We start from the raw sequence: 18,667 nt of genomic DNA, 5'->3' as shown, positions 1-18,667 counted from the left end.
GGTTGTGGTCTCAGCAGTAATTCCAAGTGAAGGAGAGGCTCAGATAGAAGTGGATGCACCTACCAGGTCAATGCCTAGCAGCATAGCTGATGTTGCAGGCAAGGCTTTGACTTTTCTGACCACTGGACCCTCCTTGAGGAAGCAAGAGGGGGACAAATCCATCAAAGTCATGTGGGAGTTTCTCTTCCAACAGCCTTGCTAACTTGTGGGAGGGCTTTAAACTAGGTTTGTTGACTGTGTCTTCAAATTGTCTCTATTTTGAAGATAAGTGAAGGTGTGAGAAGCAATGAAGTGTCTGGGGGGACATGATGGGGAAGAGACTATCACTCCTGCTGTGAAGGCAGCACAAGTGTGGTCCCATCCCTAGTGACTGTGCACAGATGCACCCAGTGTGGGAAACAAGCAGGAGGAATTGAAAGTCTGTGCACAGCTGCAGAGCTATGGCCTCATTTGGATTCCAGAGATGTGGTGGGTTAGCTTGCATGACTGGAGTACTGCAATTAGCTGGAGTCATGCTTTTCAAGAAAGGCAAGCTGGGAAGGTGAGAAGGAGGAGTTGCACTATATAGAAAAGCAGCTGAAGTGCATGAAGCCTTGCCATGCAGCAGGTGATAAGCTGGTTCAAAGATTTATGGGTAAGGTTAAGAGGACAGACCAAAGCAGTTGTTAAGGATCTGCTGCTGATGGCTTGATCAAAAAGGAAGTAGAAGCCTACTTTAGGCAGCTTGAAGAAGCCTCATGATCGCAGGCTGTGCTGCTCATGGGAGACTTCAAGCAGCCTGGCATCTGCTGAAAGAACAATAGGACTGGACACAAGTCATCTGGGAGACTTCTGGAGTGTACTGAAGACAATTTCTTGATGCAGGTGATCATGGGCTGACTAGGGGAGATGCTCTACTTACTGGATCTGTTATGCACAAACAAGGAAAACCTGGTTGAAGATGTGAAGGTTAAGGGCAGCCTTGGCTGCAGTGATTTTTGAGTCTGGAGCTTGAAATCATGAGCAAAAGACCAACAGAATCATAACACTGAACTTCAGGAGAGAATATTTCTCCTTATTCAGGGACCGGTTTGCCATGTTCTCATGGGAAACTGCCTTGGGCAAACAAGCTTAAGACAGCTGACTGATCTTTAAGGGAAACCTCTTCAGATTACAAGAAGGATCCACTGCAGTGTGTGGGAAGTGCAGCAGGCATGGCAGAAGGTCAGCATGGATGAACAGGGAACTCTTCACTGAGCTCAGATGCACAAAGGAAATTCACAGAAAGCTGAAGCGGGGGGGGGGCTGTCCAGGATGAGTATAGGGATAGAGCTAGAGAAGCTGGGGCTCAGCTGCAACTGAAACTAGTAAGGGATATGAAGGAGAACAGAAGGGGCTTCTATAACTACATTGGCAGCAAAAGAAAATCTAAGGAAAATGTGCCCGCACTACTTGGTGAGGCAGGGACCTAGTGAGGAAGGACATGGAAAAAGCTGAGGTATGTAATGCTTTATTTATTTATTGTCTTGGTTTTCGCTGGTAAGATCTGGCCTGCCTGTTCCCTGAGCCTACTAGCAAAGTCTGTGGGAATGTAACATTACTTACCATAGAGGAAGGTACAGAAGCTAATGGACATATGCAAGACCGTGGGCCCAAATAGGATGTGGCTGAGAGAGCTAGCTGATGTCACTATTGTCATCTTTGAAAGATCATGGTGGAAAAAGGCAAATGTCATTTCCTTTTCCAGTGATCCAGGGAGCTGCAGTCTGGTCCGTCTTACCTCAGTCCCTGGGAAGGTTATGGAGCAAATTCTCCAAGCCATTTCTAGTCACATGAAGGTCAGGAGGGTGGTTGGGAGTGGCCAGTGCAGATTTACCAAGGGCAAATCATGACTGATCTGATTGCCTCCTACAATGACATGAATGGCTCAGTGAACAAGAAGAGAACAGATGATGTTGCTTACTTGACTTTGGCAAGGCCTTTGACACTGACTCTCATAGCATCCTTGTAACAAAATTGAGATATGCATTGGTAAGGGGGGAATAAGGTGAATGGAAATTTTGACTGAATTGTCAGGCTCAAAGGGTGGTGGTAACTGTACAAAGTTCAACTGGTGGCTGATTACTAATGTTATTCCTCAGTAGTTGACGCTGAGGCCAATATTGTTTCATGTCTTCACTAATGACTAGGAAGATAGGGTAGAGTGTGGTCTCAAAGTTCATGGATGATACCAAACTAGGTGAGCAGCTGATACACTAGAGGGTGGGGTTGCTATTCCAACCTCAACAGGTTGGAAAAATGATCTGGCAGGAACTTCATGGAGTTCAACAATGGAAAGTGTCAAGTCTTACATTTGGACTGGAATAGCCCTATGCAACAGCACAGGTTGAGGTCCAACTGGCTGGAAGGCAGCTTGGCAGGCARAGATCTGGTGAATAACAAATTGAGCATGGGTTAGCTGTATGCCTTTGCAGGGTTGTGTTAGCAAGAGTGCAGCCAGCTGGTTGAGGGAAGTGCTCCTTTTCCTCTGTTTGGCACTGGTGAGACCACCCCTGGAGTGCTGTGTCTAGTTTGGGGCTCCCCAGTACAAGGGAGACCTGCTGTGCTGGAGCAAGCCCAGCTGCAGGCCATCCCAACTGGTTGGGGATTAGAGTCCAGGGTGTGGGAGGAGAGGCTGTGAGAGCTGGACTCCTTCAGCCAGAAGGAGGGAAGGCTGAGGGGAGCCCCTGTTGCTGCCTGCAGCTGCCTCTTGGATGGGTGTAGAAAAGATGGAGCTAGACTGTTTCCAGAGGTGTGGGACAAGCACAAGCTGGAATGTGGGAAATTTTGACTCAATACAAGGGGAAAAATAATTCCTTCCCTGAGGGAGGTTGGGCACTGGAACAGGTGCCAAGAGAGGTTGAGGAACCTCATTGGTGACAGGTGGTCAAAACTTGACTGGATGAGGCCCTGAGCAGCCTGGTCTAACTGGACCTACTTTGAGCAGGACTAGGTAACTTCTAGAGGTCTCATGCAATGTATGTCATTTCATTATTCTGTAAATTAATATTAGAGCTTATTTGCCCTTACWAATTGCAAGTGCATTGTGAAGAAACCCTTACCTAGGACTTCACTTGTTTGAGGTAATTGGTAGCTRTATTGGCTGGAGCTGATGAATACAGTTTTTAGCTGCCTCTAGAGATGATGTATTATTGAACACTTTGGAGATGTCACAGGCTTTCTGTGAATGTGTTTTCTCTGATGGCCAGTACAGATAAATAGCAAATTCTGTGACCTGAGTATTTTGAATGCCTGGGTCCAATGGATTAAGTCCACAACAGGTGAAGATTCTCTTSCTGCTAACAATTTGTACCCTGGGATAGGCTAGGCAGCAATCTTCTGGAATAGTCTAGCAAGCTACATGTTACAGGTATCCTTGCAATTAGTACAACAGTGTACATACCTGTCACTGTGCAGCAAAACAGTAGCTTCCTAGATGGTAATGAAAAGCAGTGATAAAGTATAAGATTCTTATGTCATTATTTGCTTTGTATTGCATTTTTGGTTTCTGATTGTAGTTGCCATCTTGTATTTCTGTTAGTTCATGTAATGGTAACTTCATTACATGATAGTGCTGAAACAACAGACATATAACTTGGGAGAAAAGTTGAGTGTGGGACTTAGTGCATCCACTGGAGAATCAATCTAAGCTCTTGCAAGTTTGTGGCTAGGTAGAAGAGACTGCTGCCCTGTCATTGATAACTCACAGATTTCGAGATGAAGCAGGAGTGATGGGCAGTACTGCTCCAGACTGATGTGATATTTAGTGTGCTGTCCTGTTCCCCTACCCCAATTCCTGTATCCTTCAAAAGGGGGGGGGGGAACTCAAACAAAAAATGGAAACCTGCAACATCTAATGCCAGCAGGTATTGTGATAGCATTAAATCCCTTTTCCAGTAAGGGTGAGGCTTGGAGTCTGTGGAAGGAAGTGTGGGAGGGTATATATCTGACCAAACCTTTGGTTAGCAGTCATTTGTGGTCTTGTTAGGGTGTCTCTCTAGAGGGTCTTCATATGGTGGAAGCTATAGTTCTAGATGGTGCTGGAGGGTAGTAGGATCTTGTCCATTCCATTTTCTAGAGYATGAGATGTCCTAATTTAACATAACTCCTTGCTGCTCATACGAAGTTGGAATAAGGGTGAATTGCACAGAATTATGGAGGGTCTTATGCGACTGAGTAATTGAGTAATGAAACAAGCTGATTAATTTTARTACAGATAAGTGATGCACCTAAAGCCTCCATTGTGGAGGAGAGGAATAATCTTAAATTCATATATATTATGGCCTCTGAGCTCACTTTTTGTAACTTGGAAACAAGACCTTGGGTCTTTGGTCAGTTCYGTGAACTGGTGTTTTCTGTTACCTTTTTTAAAAACAGAATGTGGGATCCAAGTCAAGTCTTGGAGTTCTTGAGAAAACAGAACATGCTGTGCCACTATGTAAATAGGTTGTTTGTCCATTTAAATATTCTATGCAGTTTTGGTTCCCTGATATTAAATAAAAATAAAAAAAGCAAGAAAAACCCTTAGGATTGGAGTAGGTTTGGAGGAGGGCAACAAGGATAAAAGGTATGAAAAGAGGCTTTTTTTGTAAGAAATAATGAGTAGGCTAAGACTTCTCAGTTCAGAAAAGAGATGGTTCTTTGGGGGAGGAGAGGGAGGGATATGCTGGGATCTACAAAATCATGARTGATGTCAACAGTGTGCTAGCAGGAGGCAGGTTACAAACAGATAAGGTGTTTTTAAAACTGACAGTAAGACCTCTGGCACTCCTTGTCAGAGGATGGTGTGGATGCAGAAAGCTTATGATATCAACAGGAGACGGGCGAGTACTTCGAAATCAACTGAGAATTAAACTCAAAGATCACATCAGGCTTGGCAATTCCTGAGCTGAAAGTATTAGGAGGAAATACTTGCCCTGTTTTCTCTCCTGCTCCTCGCCCCGTTGTTACTGAGATGTCTGCATATGACTTACTCTTGGTATTTTTCTTTTTTCTTGGTGAGAGCACAAGTGTTGTTTCTCTACCATGACAAGCTGTGCTGTTGGGTTTCCAGGTGGTGGGAGATTACAGGGGTCAACAGACCTGGAGTGCAGACCACACTTTGACATTGAATTTTGTAGTCATATTGCAAGCTTTGGATACTCTTTTCACCCTTACAGACAATTGTGTAGGTAATCRCTCTCATGTCAGATGTGCTTTTGACTTTAGTGCTGCTCTTACCTGTAAGCCTTGCCTCAGTTGGACTGTCCTTCATTGGCGCAGCGTGGCTGAGCATCTTGCATTCAGTTCTGAATGTGGGAGAATATGGTGGAGAATACAGAATACACCCATAATGTGGATGATTGCATAGCAGCCTGAGCAGCTATGCCTATCTCTGAAGTTTGGAGTCTAGCYGTAAGCCGTGTTGTCTCTCCTGTTTTGCACCCTAAGAGAAAAGCAGAGGACGTTTGCTAGAGGTCTTGCATGAAGGCAGCTGCACATACTAGACTAGCTAGTGTATTGTTTTGAAGCAGTTCTTCTGCCATAACATAATCTCTTTTGAGCTTAATGTCATCTCTTTTGAACTTAATGAATAATGGTGCCAGTGATGGAATTTGTGGACTTAGCTCTGAAGAGCCATATTGGAACTGAAGCCTTTTAAAAATGAATTGCTCTCTAGTGACTTTTTTTGATAATATACGTATTTGTCTCTCCATGTTAATCATTAAATCTGTTACATAAGGCACTTGGTAGTAGGTGATGGGGCTGACTTAAATGGAAATGAAGCTTTATGTACTTTGGTTATAGAAGGGGAAAAGCTTAAGTGCTAGCTGACTAAAACTAAGTGATGTGGTGTCACCCCAGATTTCCTGAATGAAATTACTACCATAATCTTGAATTTATGACTCTGCAAATAAAAATGAAGAAATTGAGCTTTTAAAATTACTAAGCAAGGAATTCTAAATTTGCTTCTAAACATAAGGTTATAACTTAACTTTTTAATGAACATGTTTGGAATGAGTTACTTTTTTCAGAGTTGAAGGCTGTTAATTCTCCAAGTCTCATTTGTAGTTGAGGAAGAGAAAACTGGTCTCTAAAGAGTGATTCGAGTACATCAGAATCACTCAGTTATGGACAAACTGGTGCCAACAGACTTTATGTGGTCTCAGCTCTAGAGCCTTGAAGAATTTAAAGCTTTAAAAATACATGACAAAAGCTCAATATCTACTTGTGGATCAGAATACAAGAAATAAGTAGTAGAGAAGGCTACCTGCTCTGAGCTGGCTTGTCCCTCTGTAAAGGAAAACCTTTACTGAAAAGACTAACTTGAGAAGAGATAAATAAAAGCGGCAAATGTTGGAAAACATTTGGTGACTAAACAGCTATCTAATTGAATAGATTGAATGTAACATTCAAGTTAAATGTCAAAYGCAGTAGACTTGAGGGTGAAAAAAGTAACTGAAAATACTTTATCTTCACAAGTAAATATGTGCCACCTGAAAACACTAGTGCTCTTGAACACAGAATTTAGCTTTTRTAATAAGTATATTTTTGAATTGCTACTAGCTGTGCATTAAAAATTGAGTGGCTAGATGTCTTTTGAGTTCATTTCTTTTTTGTTTCTGGTATTTTCTTCACCTGTAACTGTGTTAGTTCCTTGATTTGCAAAGCAAGTTATGATAATCTTGAAACACAGGTGGGGAAAAAAGTATAGCAGCTAGTCACTAGTTAGAGGATTGGGAAAAGAAAMAACTTCTAAGGGCGATGTTTTCTAAAACCCTCTCAGACTTCCTGAGGTCCAGGAAACTAGTGGTCATGAGAACAAGCATTGTAAATGTGGAATGGATTGATGGACTAAGCTCCTGAGAGCAGAGTGCAAAACTGAATCCTTCAACATGTGTGTCATATCAGTTGACAAGAATTTGAAAGATGACCAGGTTATTACTTAAAGTTATTGGTAATCTCATAGGAATTAGACTAGTAAGGTCCTTGAACACRGATCATGCCTCTGTTCCAATGCAGGATCAGCTTAAGTTAGTTTGATAGCTGAACACTTAACCGGTTTTGAAGGTGGTGGATGTTTACCAATTTGGCCAGGCTGTTTGATTGTTTGACTTCCTGTAGCATCAAAAACTTTTTTACTTTCATGTTTTGTCAGTGCTTCAGTTTATTTCTTGTCCTGTCCTTCAGATATACTCACTAATCCTTCTGTCTTTGCATCAGTGTCAGTACTGCAGAACCTTTATTGGGGTCCCCTTCTTTTGAGAACAAAGGTCAGTTCTTCCAGTCCTCCCATGTAGGTCATGTTTTCTAGGCCTTTGAACAAGCTTTTTACTTTCAGACTGTCTAGATGACTGATAACGGAAGTATGATGTTCAAGCTGAAAAACTTCAGATGGAGCCTTGCCAGTGCTGGCTAGAGTAGAAAGTTTACTTCTATATTTGCACAATCTAGAGTGGCATTTTCAATTCTTCAAAACATAATAATCATGTACAGACTTGCTGTAATTTTCAGAACTTTCTGCTGGTTCTCTAACCAGTTCCTTAGCATCCTGTAACTGTAACTTACATTTGTTCCTGCTCACTACTATTCTAATTTGGACCCATTTAGAACATGAAGCTTTCCTCTCTGTTTTTCAGGGTTTCCACTGGCTGACTTTGTTATGTGTAATTTTACTTGGGATTTTTTCTGTCTCTAATRTGCTTAGCTGGCAGTCCCACAGATACAGAACAGAAGCACAGAGTCCTTTTGACCTGTCACTGTATCTCTTAGATAATTTTAGTTGTATGTTTAAACTGGATGCCACATAAGAGGACTTTAGCTTTTTTCTCCAGGTCAGTTTGTCAGGACTATGACTCTTCTGTGTTTCAAGTGATTTTGAAGTTCTCTTTAAAGGGGGTGGGAGGCTTGGTTAAACTGAGGCTGGAATGTTCATTGCAGAAGAACTTCCAGCTGTCCTCTAGCTTGCCTCACTTATTAGTTCAACATGTCTTGTAAACATCTGAATGCTTAGTATCAGTGTAAACATGAGTGTCTTGATTTCCTGTGTATTAACATGCACAGAAGATTACAATGCAACATCATGTAAAACAGGCAATGATGCTAACATGGTTTAAGTAGAAATTCCAGAAGAAGTTTTAAAGTTACTGATGCTTTGTCGATGTTCTTGGTGAGCAGCTGGATTTAAAGCTTGAACTTTATAAATTTGGTTGTGTCCTTGACAACTCAGTTTAAATCATGACTTTTAGCTTTCCTCTAGTGTCTTAGGTTGTAATTTTTTTTTGATGTTTGATAGTAAAGGTCTGTAGAGCATGCTGGGAAGCAGAGTCTGCAGGGACACTGTTTCTACTGAATGTGGAGGTAGCGAGACTAGAACAGAAGCTCAAGTTAGTGTGAAGAAAAGAGCAAGTCCCATGTGAAATAGATCCACATAATGTGGATATTGCTTTACAGCCATACCTGACTTTAAGTACAGAGGTGTGGAATTTTTTTTTAAGCATATCTATATGAGTTGGGTTCAAGCTATGTTAGTGTAACACTCAGAATTTACCACATTTTCTTTGACTTCCCCTTGCATTGGAGTAAAATACCTCTTTCTTAAGCTGTTTCCTTGCTTTTCTGTGATGAAAATGTCAGAAATCTTGTTGATAACCAAACAATGTTTATTATGGCCCCACAGAGGTTTGTATACCTTATATTAACCCATTTGTATTGGGATGGAAGTATTTTGTTCAGTACTGTGTTATCTGGCTGTCTGGCAAGTAATATAGTTGCTGATCTTTTCCTGGTGTACCAGTATTTTTTAATATCTAAATGTTGATGCAGCAGTTAAAGGAATATAATGGACTGTCCTTTCCATTAGTTATGGGTTTTGAGAAAGTTGTCTAACACCAGCCTCCGGGTAGATGGCATGGTGTGTTGTCAACACTACCCTTAAGACAAGAAGGCAGAGGTTCAGAGGATGCTTTGCAGAATTTGCAAGTACTATGATACCACTTGACTGAAAAGCGATCTGTCTTGAGCTTGATGTTTTGAATAAATCCCCTGCTTCATTATACTGCAGCATTTAATTTTTGATTAAGACAGTTCTGAAATAAGAGGCTGAACTTCTGCAATCTCAAACTCAACCAATTCTTGTAGCTAGTGTCTTCAATTTGTAGGTCACATGAAATCTTTTACCTTTGTGCAATTTTTACAGCTTTGCGCTAGAGCAGTGGTGTTCCTCTAATCTCATGCATAATCATAGCTTGTGACTCTCTTGCTTTCTAGTCTCAGATCCAACATTTAAAACCTAACAAAGCTATTCAAATGGTCTTGGTGTTTATCATCTTGCAATACTTGCTCAATAAAAGGTCAGTTCAAAACAGCAGTCATTTCAGTGCGTCTTTCTTGTAGGCTTCAGACAGTATCTGCTTTGTTCATATAGTACTAATTACTAGRTATGTTCCTCAAATTCTGTGAAACTCTTAATGTTAATCATTAGTTTTCAGATCACTTGTTTGTATGAACCTTAGTTGTAAGGGAAAGGAGCCTGTTGGATTCTCTGATGTTCAGTATTCTAAGCAGTCAAAACATGAAGTGTTTCCAAAGCGAACTTAAAACATTGTTACTTGATTGTAAGATGTGTGTTTGCAACTTAAATGAGAATGAGCCTCTGCAGCCACATTAAAATATTCTGTTGTCTGAAAATGTGCACAGATGTATGCAAAAAGTTTTGCTGTTATRTTGCACTTGAGTATTGTATTGTAAAGAACCTGCAAAAAGGTCAAGTGTCTTGTATATGAAATCTCTAGTGGAATCCTATCCATAGACATTCGAAGCTTGACTGGAAAAGGTCCTGAGTGTCCTGAATAACTTGTAAAAATTGGCCCTGCTTTGACCACTGTTGRACCAGATGATTTTTCAGAGGTCCTGTCCAACCTAAACTATTCTATGAAGAAAAGCCTGTCTCCCCTGATTCCGTGAAACAGGTATCTTGACCTTCTGAAGTTCAGTAAATTATATGCTGTGGGGTGTTTCAGGAGATGGATTCATGGGCTTAAACCTCAAACTTGTGAAAAGTTGTAATTATGTGAAGAATTGGTAGCCTTGTAAATAAGGTACATAGCAGTTGATGTATAATGAAAATTAACTCTCCAGTATCTAATTTCCATTTTTGGAAAAGCATCTGGTGTGAGTATGCAGTGTAAACAGAACCTATTCAGTCATAAAACTTACTGGTTACTGTTCAAAGCAAGCTTTTTCACAGGAACTTTAGGAATAGTAGTGTGTGTTTCCAATGATATTAGTGATGTAGTTATTAAAGGAAGCTTTAATATAGTGTGTGTCTGTCTGACAGACAGACTGACTTTATGTGGATAAGATGGCCAGTTCTGAGTTAGAGGTTGAAAGATGAGGCAGCCAGAAGACTTCTGAGTGGTGAGGAAAATCTGTTTAGTAAATGGATGGAATATCAGGCCATGATTGTTTGGTTTTGTAGAGCTTGGTGGCTTTTATTGGCAAAGTCTCTGTAAGATTCCACATACTTAAGAGTTGAGATGTGTACAAGTATTTAAAGCTGCTGATTTTCTCCTTTTTATGAGATGTCATAGAAACTGTCAAGTTTGATTCTATTTCTTGGTCTAAGCCTGCAGTTGGAGTTGACTCATAGCTTCTTTTAATCACAACTTCTTTAGAACACAGCTTTTAATAATTTTTAGAAATTTCTTCTTGTTGACAGCTGGGTCTTTTGGGGCCAATTTTTCTACATATGTATCAATTCCTCAATGTTTAAGAACTTTCTTGAGGATAAAGTGGCTTAAGAAAAAGAAAGAAAAACAAACCTACAGCTACCCATTTTACCTGACTCTTAACAAGCCTTGCCTTATAGTGTAGGGAGGCTCTTCAGAGTCCGTCTTAAACTCAGCCAATCTCATACATCTACTTTACACACCCCCAAAAACCTACTGTGTGGATGACTCTAATAATCCTGTAGTAGCAGTAATAATGTTGTACTTTCTTTGCTCCTCCCCCATATTCATTGTTAGATATGAAATTTCAAGTTAAGTAATTAGTATAGATGAGTGGATTTGATCTTGTCCTTGGAGTCTTTTCATGTTTATCTTGTCTTCCAACATGCTTTTGATTTGGTCGAATAATCTGTTGGCTCTATTTCTGTTACTGGAAAAGCTGAATGAAGAGTAAGACACAACTGGTTAATGTTATATAGCTGCAGGTAAGCTTGAGGTTTGTTCAGTCAAGTCTGTAATCTTGAAACTAGCAGCAACAAAAAGTTAGACTGACAATATTGATGCAATTCATGTAAGAAGTAACACAATGTTCTCATGGCATAAATGAGCTGCTGGAAGTGTTCCTTGGTGAAAAATGTTTTATTTTTACATCTCCAGAAAGCAATAGTTGTGAGTTGATTGAATATTGAACTTATAAAGGTCCTTTGATCATCTTGGTGTAGCTAAAGCATCTAATTATTAGAAGTAGCCCAGTAAAAAACTAATTTAAAAGGAAACAAAACATTTTAAGTATATGCTACTAACTAGAATGACTTTTTTGTTCAGTTTGATACCTTTCCAGAAGTATAAGAAGCTTTTAGCTAAGTTTGTTTATAGTGTTTTTCTGTCCTAATAAACTTTTTGTAGTTAAAAAGTACAGCTGATCATTTTGTGAACACTCGGGACAAGCTAGTCTTAAATATTGTAAATTGCCTATTTCTGAACAAGAAAAAGTGTGTTTTTTTTCTTTTCTGAATACCACAGAAATGTAACTTGTAAGCCTTTTGAGTTTAGAAGGTAGGAAGTGTTAGTTAAATTACCTCTAAGGAATACATCTCCGTATGCTTACATGTAGCAGTGGGAGATAGATGCAAAATTTGGACAGAATTCCACCTGTTTAAGTGTTTAGATAGTGGTCCTCTGTCCAGGGTCTGTCTCAACAGTATGGATCAGTTGAAGAGGCATGAAAAGACGACAGGAAATGCTCTTTCTTCACTCATGGATTGCTAATATTAGACTTTCTTTATCTGAAACTTAAACTCATTCTGGTTTGAGTTTCATGGTTGTTTTGCCCCTCACCAAACACTTCTAATGACTTGGCATTTCAATAATCTAGAGATAAGGTTTTGGCTTACAGTTTGATTTATTTGTGCAACTCATTGTTTTCGTACTGTTGACATTAGTCAGGAGTTTAATACTGAAGAAATCTATAGTTGGATCTCTAAATCACTTGCTTAGATGACTCCATTGACTTAGTTATGGTTTGAACACTGAAAAATCAATGGATGGGAAATAGAAAGCTTTTGACAATGAACCCTTTTATAAAAGGATGTACAAATTCTTTTTTTCTTGAATGCATAATTTCTCTTTTGTTGAAACTTTAAAAAGGTGGTTAATGAATTGAATAACTTCATGCATGTGAGTTGGGCAACAAAAATTTAGTCTCAGATCTAGCTCCTTGGTTTAACTTATTAGGTAACAGCTTGAATACTGGTTGAACAACTAAAAAGAAAATCAGAGAAGATAAAATAGCTTCTCTAAAACTGAAAACTTAAGCACAGTAAAAATAAATGCAGTATGGTCTAAGACCATGATTCCTCTTCATCATGTTAATTTACACTACTCCAAGAAAATGGATGTTTGAAGTTGCTGGAGCATCTGTTTTGGCCAAAACAAGAGAGGGATACTTGTGGTTTAATGAACTTTGTGTGGGAACAAAACTGCTTTCTCTGGTGGATTCCTTTTCTTGAAGGGAGCTGGTCTGAAATGCTGAGCTCGGAATGTAGTTGCTACTAAGGAAAGTATCTTAGGTCTACAACAATTATGTTAAATCTTAAGCAAACAATGACCATATCTAATCTTGCTTTTTACTGTGTTAATACAGAAGGAAGGACTAGGGTGAAGATGTTGCACTATAGTGTAGCAGAAAGATTGCATATGTATGATGGTACACTACTTTCCTGGATATGAGACTACTAAAACTAAAACTGAATTATTAGATTGACTGTCACTGTTAAGATKGAGTAGTGTGGGGGCTGCTTTTTTAAATTATAATCACTGGTATGGTATGTGGTAGAAGTTTGACTTATGCATGTCTCATTAAAAGTCTTTTATTAGGAGTCTTATCTCTTGGAAATAGAAGAAACTGCAGTAATCTAGCTTAAATTTTTACTTGATGCCCTACATCTGTAGTTTGACTGCAGTTGTCCCATGTCTGATTACTTTTTTCCCCCTCTAGTAAATATGAATGCACACAATGCTGATATCTATCTAGTTACCTTTTCCAAAAAATTGATGCAGCAGTTACACAATTGTCAGGTCATTTTGGTAGTATGTTGCATCGTAATGACAGTGTTCTTTGAAGAATGGTTGATCTACACCTAGCTCAGTGGATCCAGATGCAAGTTCAGACCTCTAGGTGTAATTTTATGTTGCTGCTCAGAGCATACCTTTAAGGTCGATATATTTCCACACTGCTGTGAATCACATGAAGAATATGGTTCTTCAGAGGGAAGTAGGAATTCTCATTGGAAAAACGTAAGCTAATTGCTGAAGAAGGCTTAATGTGAAGACTTAAGAGGCATAACATTCTTGTGTACCAACTAATGATTGCTTTGTTTTTAGGTGTTTTAGCTGGACCAATTGTTGATCCACATGTGACGGCAGTTTGGGGGAAGAAAGTTGCACTGAAATGCATAATTGATGTAAATGAAACAATTACACAAGTTTCTTGGGAGAAGATGCATGGTAAAAGTTCACGGACTATTGCTGTTCATCATCCTGAATATGGAATTTCTATTCAAGGAGAATACCAAGGAAGAGTGTCATTTAAAAATTACTCGCTTACTGATGCAACAATCGTCTTAAAAAATGTAAGCTTTTCTGATGCAGGAGAATATATTTGCAAGGCAGTTACATTCCCCCTTGGAAATGCACAGTCATCAACAATTGTAACAGTATTAGGTAAGTCAACTTCTTTATAAAAAGAAATTAGATGACTAGCACAAACTTCTTAGTGAAATTCTGCAAATTTATTAATACATTGTATTTTACTCTTTAACCCAATGACAATGCGAAGATGTATTCACCAGTCTTTCTTAACAGCCTTCTTGATGTTCTTACTTCAGTGAGGGGACTTGTTTAGGGTCTTGCTTCTTTAGAACTTGCTTCTTGATTATCCTGACTTAAAAGACCATTTTAGGCATCGTGCTAGTCTAAACATTTTGGACAATGCTTTAGAATTTGGACCTGGCAGTGCTGATGCTAGACCCCTGTGTGTGTGCTGAGAAGCTGCTAAAGATATTGTTAGTCACCACCTTGTTTAAGTTTCCTGATAACTATGCTGTTAATACAACTTATTTTAACTGCTTGGGGCTGGTAAATTGCTGTCTGCACAGTGTGAATGTAAAATAAAGCTATTCAGCCTACTAGTGGGAATTGTGAGAAGAAAAAGGGGAAATTTAAGCCCTCTGTTGGTTGTGAATAGTCAAAATTATGAAGTGTATATAAAATTAAATTTCTCATTTCAAGGTATGCAGAACCCTAAACTAATTGTCTTGCYTTGTTATGGTGAAATGCTGTTGTAAAGGACTTGTACTGAGTCACAGGTAGACTTAGTTGGTAGTGCAGTATGAAGTAAAATGTTTACTTTATCTTGAAATTTCAAAACCTGTTGACTTGTCCTTTCTTTATTGTAATAATAATTATAGCTCAATATAATTAAGTTATTTCTGTGTCTGCTATGAGTGATCAAGTGGCATTTTATTCAGCTGAGGTGGCCCTTGGTCACTCTATTTTTGTAAATAAATGCGTTTTTTTACGTTCTTGGTCTTTGCTCTCTCCCCTTTCCTGGATAGTAGAATACCATATAAGTTTAATCAGATGGCTGCAGCATACTGTGTAAACTGGATTTCACCACAAGGTGGGCAAAATAAACACATCAAAGCAAGTGACTCAATCCAATTTGAAACAAGTAACTTGATCAAAGAAGTTCCATGTGATACATAGCATGCAACCTTATGACCCTTCCTTTTCCACCTCTCTTCCAGCTATGTCGCAAGTGGTGTTATGTCTGTGGCTACTATAGCAATCTCTTGAATTCAGGTTTCAGCTGTTGTGATTTATTGAGATTAACATAAAATGGGAGGCTTGGTCTTACTGCTTTCCCTCATCTCTTCCAGTAAGTGGCTGTTACTAGGAAATTTTTTAGATCTTACTAGTAGTTGCATCTGTCATACTCTTCAGATTTTAGATTTATGAAGAATCTGAGGAGGCCACACAACTTGAGAAAGAAATGTATGGCCTGTGTTTATTCTGTCACATTGGAAAATGTAGAGGGGCTACAACTTGCTTGGTAACTTGTATATGATCAAAAACTGCAGTTGGAATGGGTAGAGAAGTATTTATTGGGCATACACTGGTTTTTATCATAGCTTTTTTGTAGCTGATGATGGATGTCGGTGAGTTGGTATCAACCTCTGAATTGCAAAACCTAACTAATACTTGCAAATGTGTACCCTCTCACCCCCCAAAACCAAATTAGTGACAAACTTACATATTTGAGAGGAATACCTCTGCAATTCTGGAGGTGGGATGAGGAGAGGGGAGAGAGGTGTAGTTCAAACTTCTCTTTTTACAAGTCCTTCATCTTAATTATTCTGTTCCTCTGGCTTGTTTTCTAAGTGTTGTTTGCTTTTTCCTCCTAGTTAGCAGTTGCTTGACTTGCATAAAGAACTGGGTAAGCCTCTGTCAACTTGCCTGCTTTCTGTGGCCTCAGAGCACTTTCTCAAAAGTCCTGCTATACTGACATCTATACTTAAGCAGAAAAAATAATGGGGAAGTTAGCTTTTCAGAGTAGGTATATGACTGAATAATTTGAGTTTTACAGGCCTGAGCTCAGCAAACCACAAGCTCAGCTCAATCTTAAGGCATAGAGTATTTCCTTTCAAAATTTAAAACTTGATGTAACTTCAAATCAGCTTTATTCTGACTGCATTCTCCTACTGTACTGAATATCTCCTGTAAGTGAGGAGAGAGAAATTCCTGTCCTGGAGCTGAAACTGATTGTTTCCAGTCCAAGCAGCACTGCATTTCTCCCCAGTCCCTGTCCATTACTATTCAGCAAGGAAGTAGTTTCCTTTCCATCTGTAGTAGGCATACTTAACTTCATCTTGTAGGTGCTTGCACGTTGTAAGGCAGAGACACTGAAGACAAACATGAAGGAGAATGCAACTGCAGGATAAAATACTTCATCTGATGCAGCACATTAATTGCTTGAAGCCCTATTTAGAACATCTATCTTATGCTATTTAAGCTTAATAGACCTACCACATTTAGTGACTGTCCTTACTCCCAGTTTGCTTGATTTGCTGCTTCATGATATTGTAAGGAAATTCACTGTAGAAGAGGATAAATCATGTAAAAACTGAAAATGCTTTTAGAGACAAACTGGTGTATTGACTTTGTCAAAAACTGTGGTTCTTCAAGCTTCTCTTATTAATCTAGGGGAAAAAGAATGTGAAGACTTGTATGCCAAGCTTCTCACTTGGTGTTCTTTTGCTTTCTGAAGACAATGACCTAAACCAGCCAAAATGGTGTTTGAAGGCAGAAGAAATGGTGTATGGTGGGGTAACTTGCAGAGATAACATACACTGCATAATTACCCTGTCAAATGTTCTTTCTRAGTAAACGTGGTTCAATTTGACTGCTACTCTCTTAACAAGCTAGCTGTGTTAGCATGCATATTGATAAAGTAGATCTTGTTCCTGTGCATGCTAGCATTTCTGGGATCTAGTCAGGCTGACAGACCTACACTTACCTTTGTCAACCTTATCTGTATAGCTTATTTTCTTTACAGGCTAAATCCTGCTTGATATTGGTAAGAGCTAATATAGGAATTCTTACAGTAAGAAATTAAGGGAAGATGCGTGTCAGACAGTATGGAAAATGGATTCTATCAGGCAATTTTGATGAAGTAGTTGCTTGAAAAGTACTGGTTGAGGAAACGTACACATGCTTCTGAAGTACTGTGCAATACCCCGGGCAAAAAAAAAGTATCAGGTAGACAGCATGTACCATTATGAGTTAAATTAGTGAACTGACTGGTGTAGGGGGGAAAAAGTCAATAATAAAGGATTAATTTAGTGGATTGGATAAGTTTTATTGCACAGAAATCTAAGGTCATGGTTTTGAGGGGGAGAGACAAACTAAAAAGTAGAAATTCTGTTTTGGCAAAGTTATTCAAGGATATGTCAGTTATGAGTAAGAAAGGGCTGACAAGTCCCAGTGTCATGCTGTGGTGGGGGAACTAGTGAATTTAATGGTAAATAGAAATAACACTGTTTATGTTGTAATCATGCCAATTTCATCCAGACTTCCTGTGCACAGTGGTAGAAGAAAATCTGAAAAAAGAACAGAAGCAGTTGGAAAGGGTTTATGAAATTCTTGACACTGGAAATAGAAGAAGCTTTTTGAGACCTAGGAACTTAACAAAATTGGATTTGAGACTCTTTCTTTTCTGGATAGTTTATTATGTTGTCCTTCTGTAAAGAAATGTAAGGACTTGGACAACAAGAGATCTCTGACAGTCCTTGTAAACATAACGTAAAGTGGGAGTAAATAAGCTTATATTAGGTAGTGAAATAGTGGTCATGAATCAGTAAATGAGATAGCATGGATGTGTAAGTTAGACTTTCCCAAAGCAGTTAGCTACAAGTTCAGCTCTCATACTTCAACCACCACTTCTTCATATAACTTGAAGGTAATTAATGCTATGAAGTTGCTTCAGGCTTGCATGACTATCCTTCTCCTAAGGTGTGCAAACAAGATGTCCCATGTGCACCGACCTTTTGATAGCCTATACCCCTTCATATCTACTGCATTAATTATTTAAAACAAAAAGTTGCCACTGCCCTTTAACTCTTGCATTGTGGAAGCAAGTCCCTTCTGCTTTTGCATCTTTGTAGGGTTTGTTGTTTTCTTTTTCCCCTGTCTAAGCTTTGTCCCTCTCCATCTCTTTCAATTGAACTGAATAGAGCATGTTTCTACTGAATGGCTGAAGCAGCTTCTCTAGTGCTTGGGGAAGTTGCACTCCCCCTCATCTCCCATGCTCCTCTCCGTGCCCCTCCCAAGTGCAATTAAAGTCTATAGGACACACTTCAGTATGATTCTGTTAGTACCACGGCACCCTTAATGGTTCCAGTGACTAAAGATGACTGCTACAGGAGTCTGTGTATATGGAACTTATGCTTTCAAAAAGAAGCTTAGGGTAATCTTTGTTCCAAGTTGAAAAAGTAACTTTCCTGATGTGAGAAGTGAGATTAGGAGGTGCCATTATACCCTTGAACCTGAGGATTCATTCAAGTGGTGCTTTAGTCATGGATTAAGATAAACAACTAGAAAGGCTGTAGAATGAGTAGCTGGGTTTCAGTTGCTGCTTCAGTTGCTGGAATAAAGTAGCCCTGAAGGAAAGACAATAGATAAAATGTAGGTATTCCAACAGAAGTTGCTTTGCATCTTGGTCAGTAATTTGTGACTATTTGGTCATCCTGGTAGGTGGTTTGTAGTCCAAGAATCATGATTTACAGGAAGATGTAATAGTGGAGGCCTAGCCATTTGTGAAGTATAACTTAAACTGAAGCATAGAAACACTTTGAACCTGGAATAGTACATTTTATAAATTA

The 18,667-nt window shown here is 39.2% G+C and overlaps 1 protein-coding gene across 2 annotated transcripts in view; it reads left to right on the top strand.

Moving 5' to 3' along the window:
* Window positions 1-18,667, top strand: part of NECTIN3 (nectin cell adhesion molecule 3) — a 70,449-nt gene that overhangs the window by 15,349 nt on the left and 36,433 nt on the right. For both annotated transcript variants that reach the window (XM_026058396.1, XM_026058395.1), the window contains exon 2: window positions 13,611-13,949. In XM_026058396.1, the coding sequence (XP_025914181.1) occupies window positions 13,611-13,949 (339 nt within the window). The remainder of the gene's footprint in view (window positions 1-13,610; window positions 13,950-18,667) is intronic.

This window comes from Apteryx rowi, unplaced genomic scaffold, assembly GCF_003343035.1.
Source record: "Apteryx rowi isolate R43461 unplaced genomic scaffold, aptRow1 scaffold_146, whole genome shotgun sequence".
Lineage (NCBI taxonomy): Eukaryota > Metazoa > Chordata > Aves > Apterygiformes > Apterygidae > Apteryx > Apteryx rowi.
Note: the sequence above shows the minus strand (reverse complement) of the source record. Positions and strands in the feature narration are given on the sequence as shown.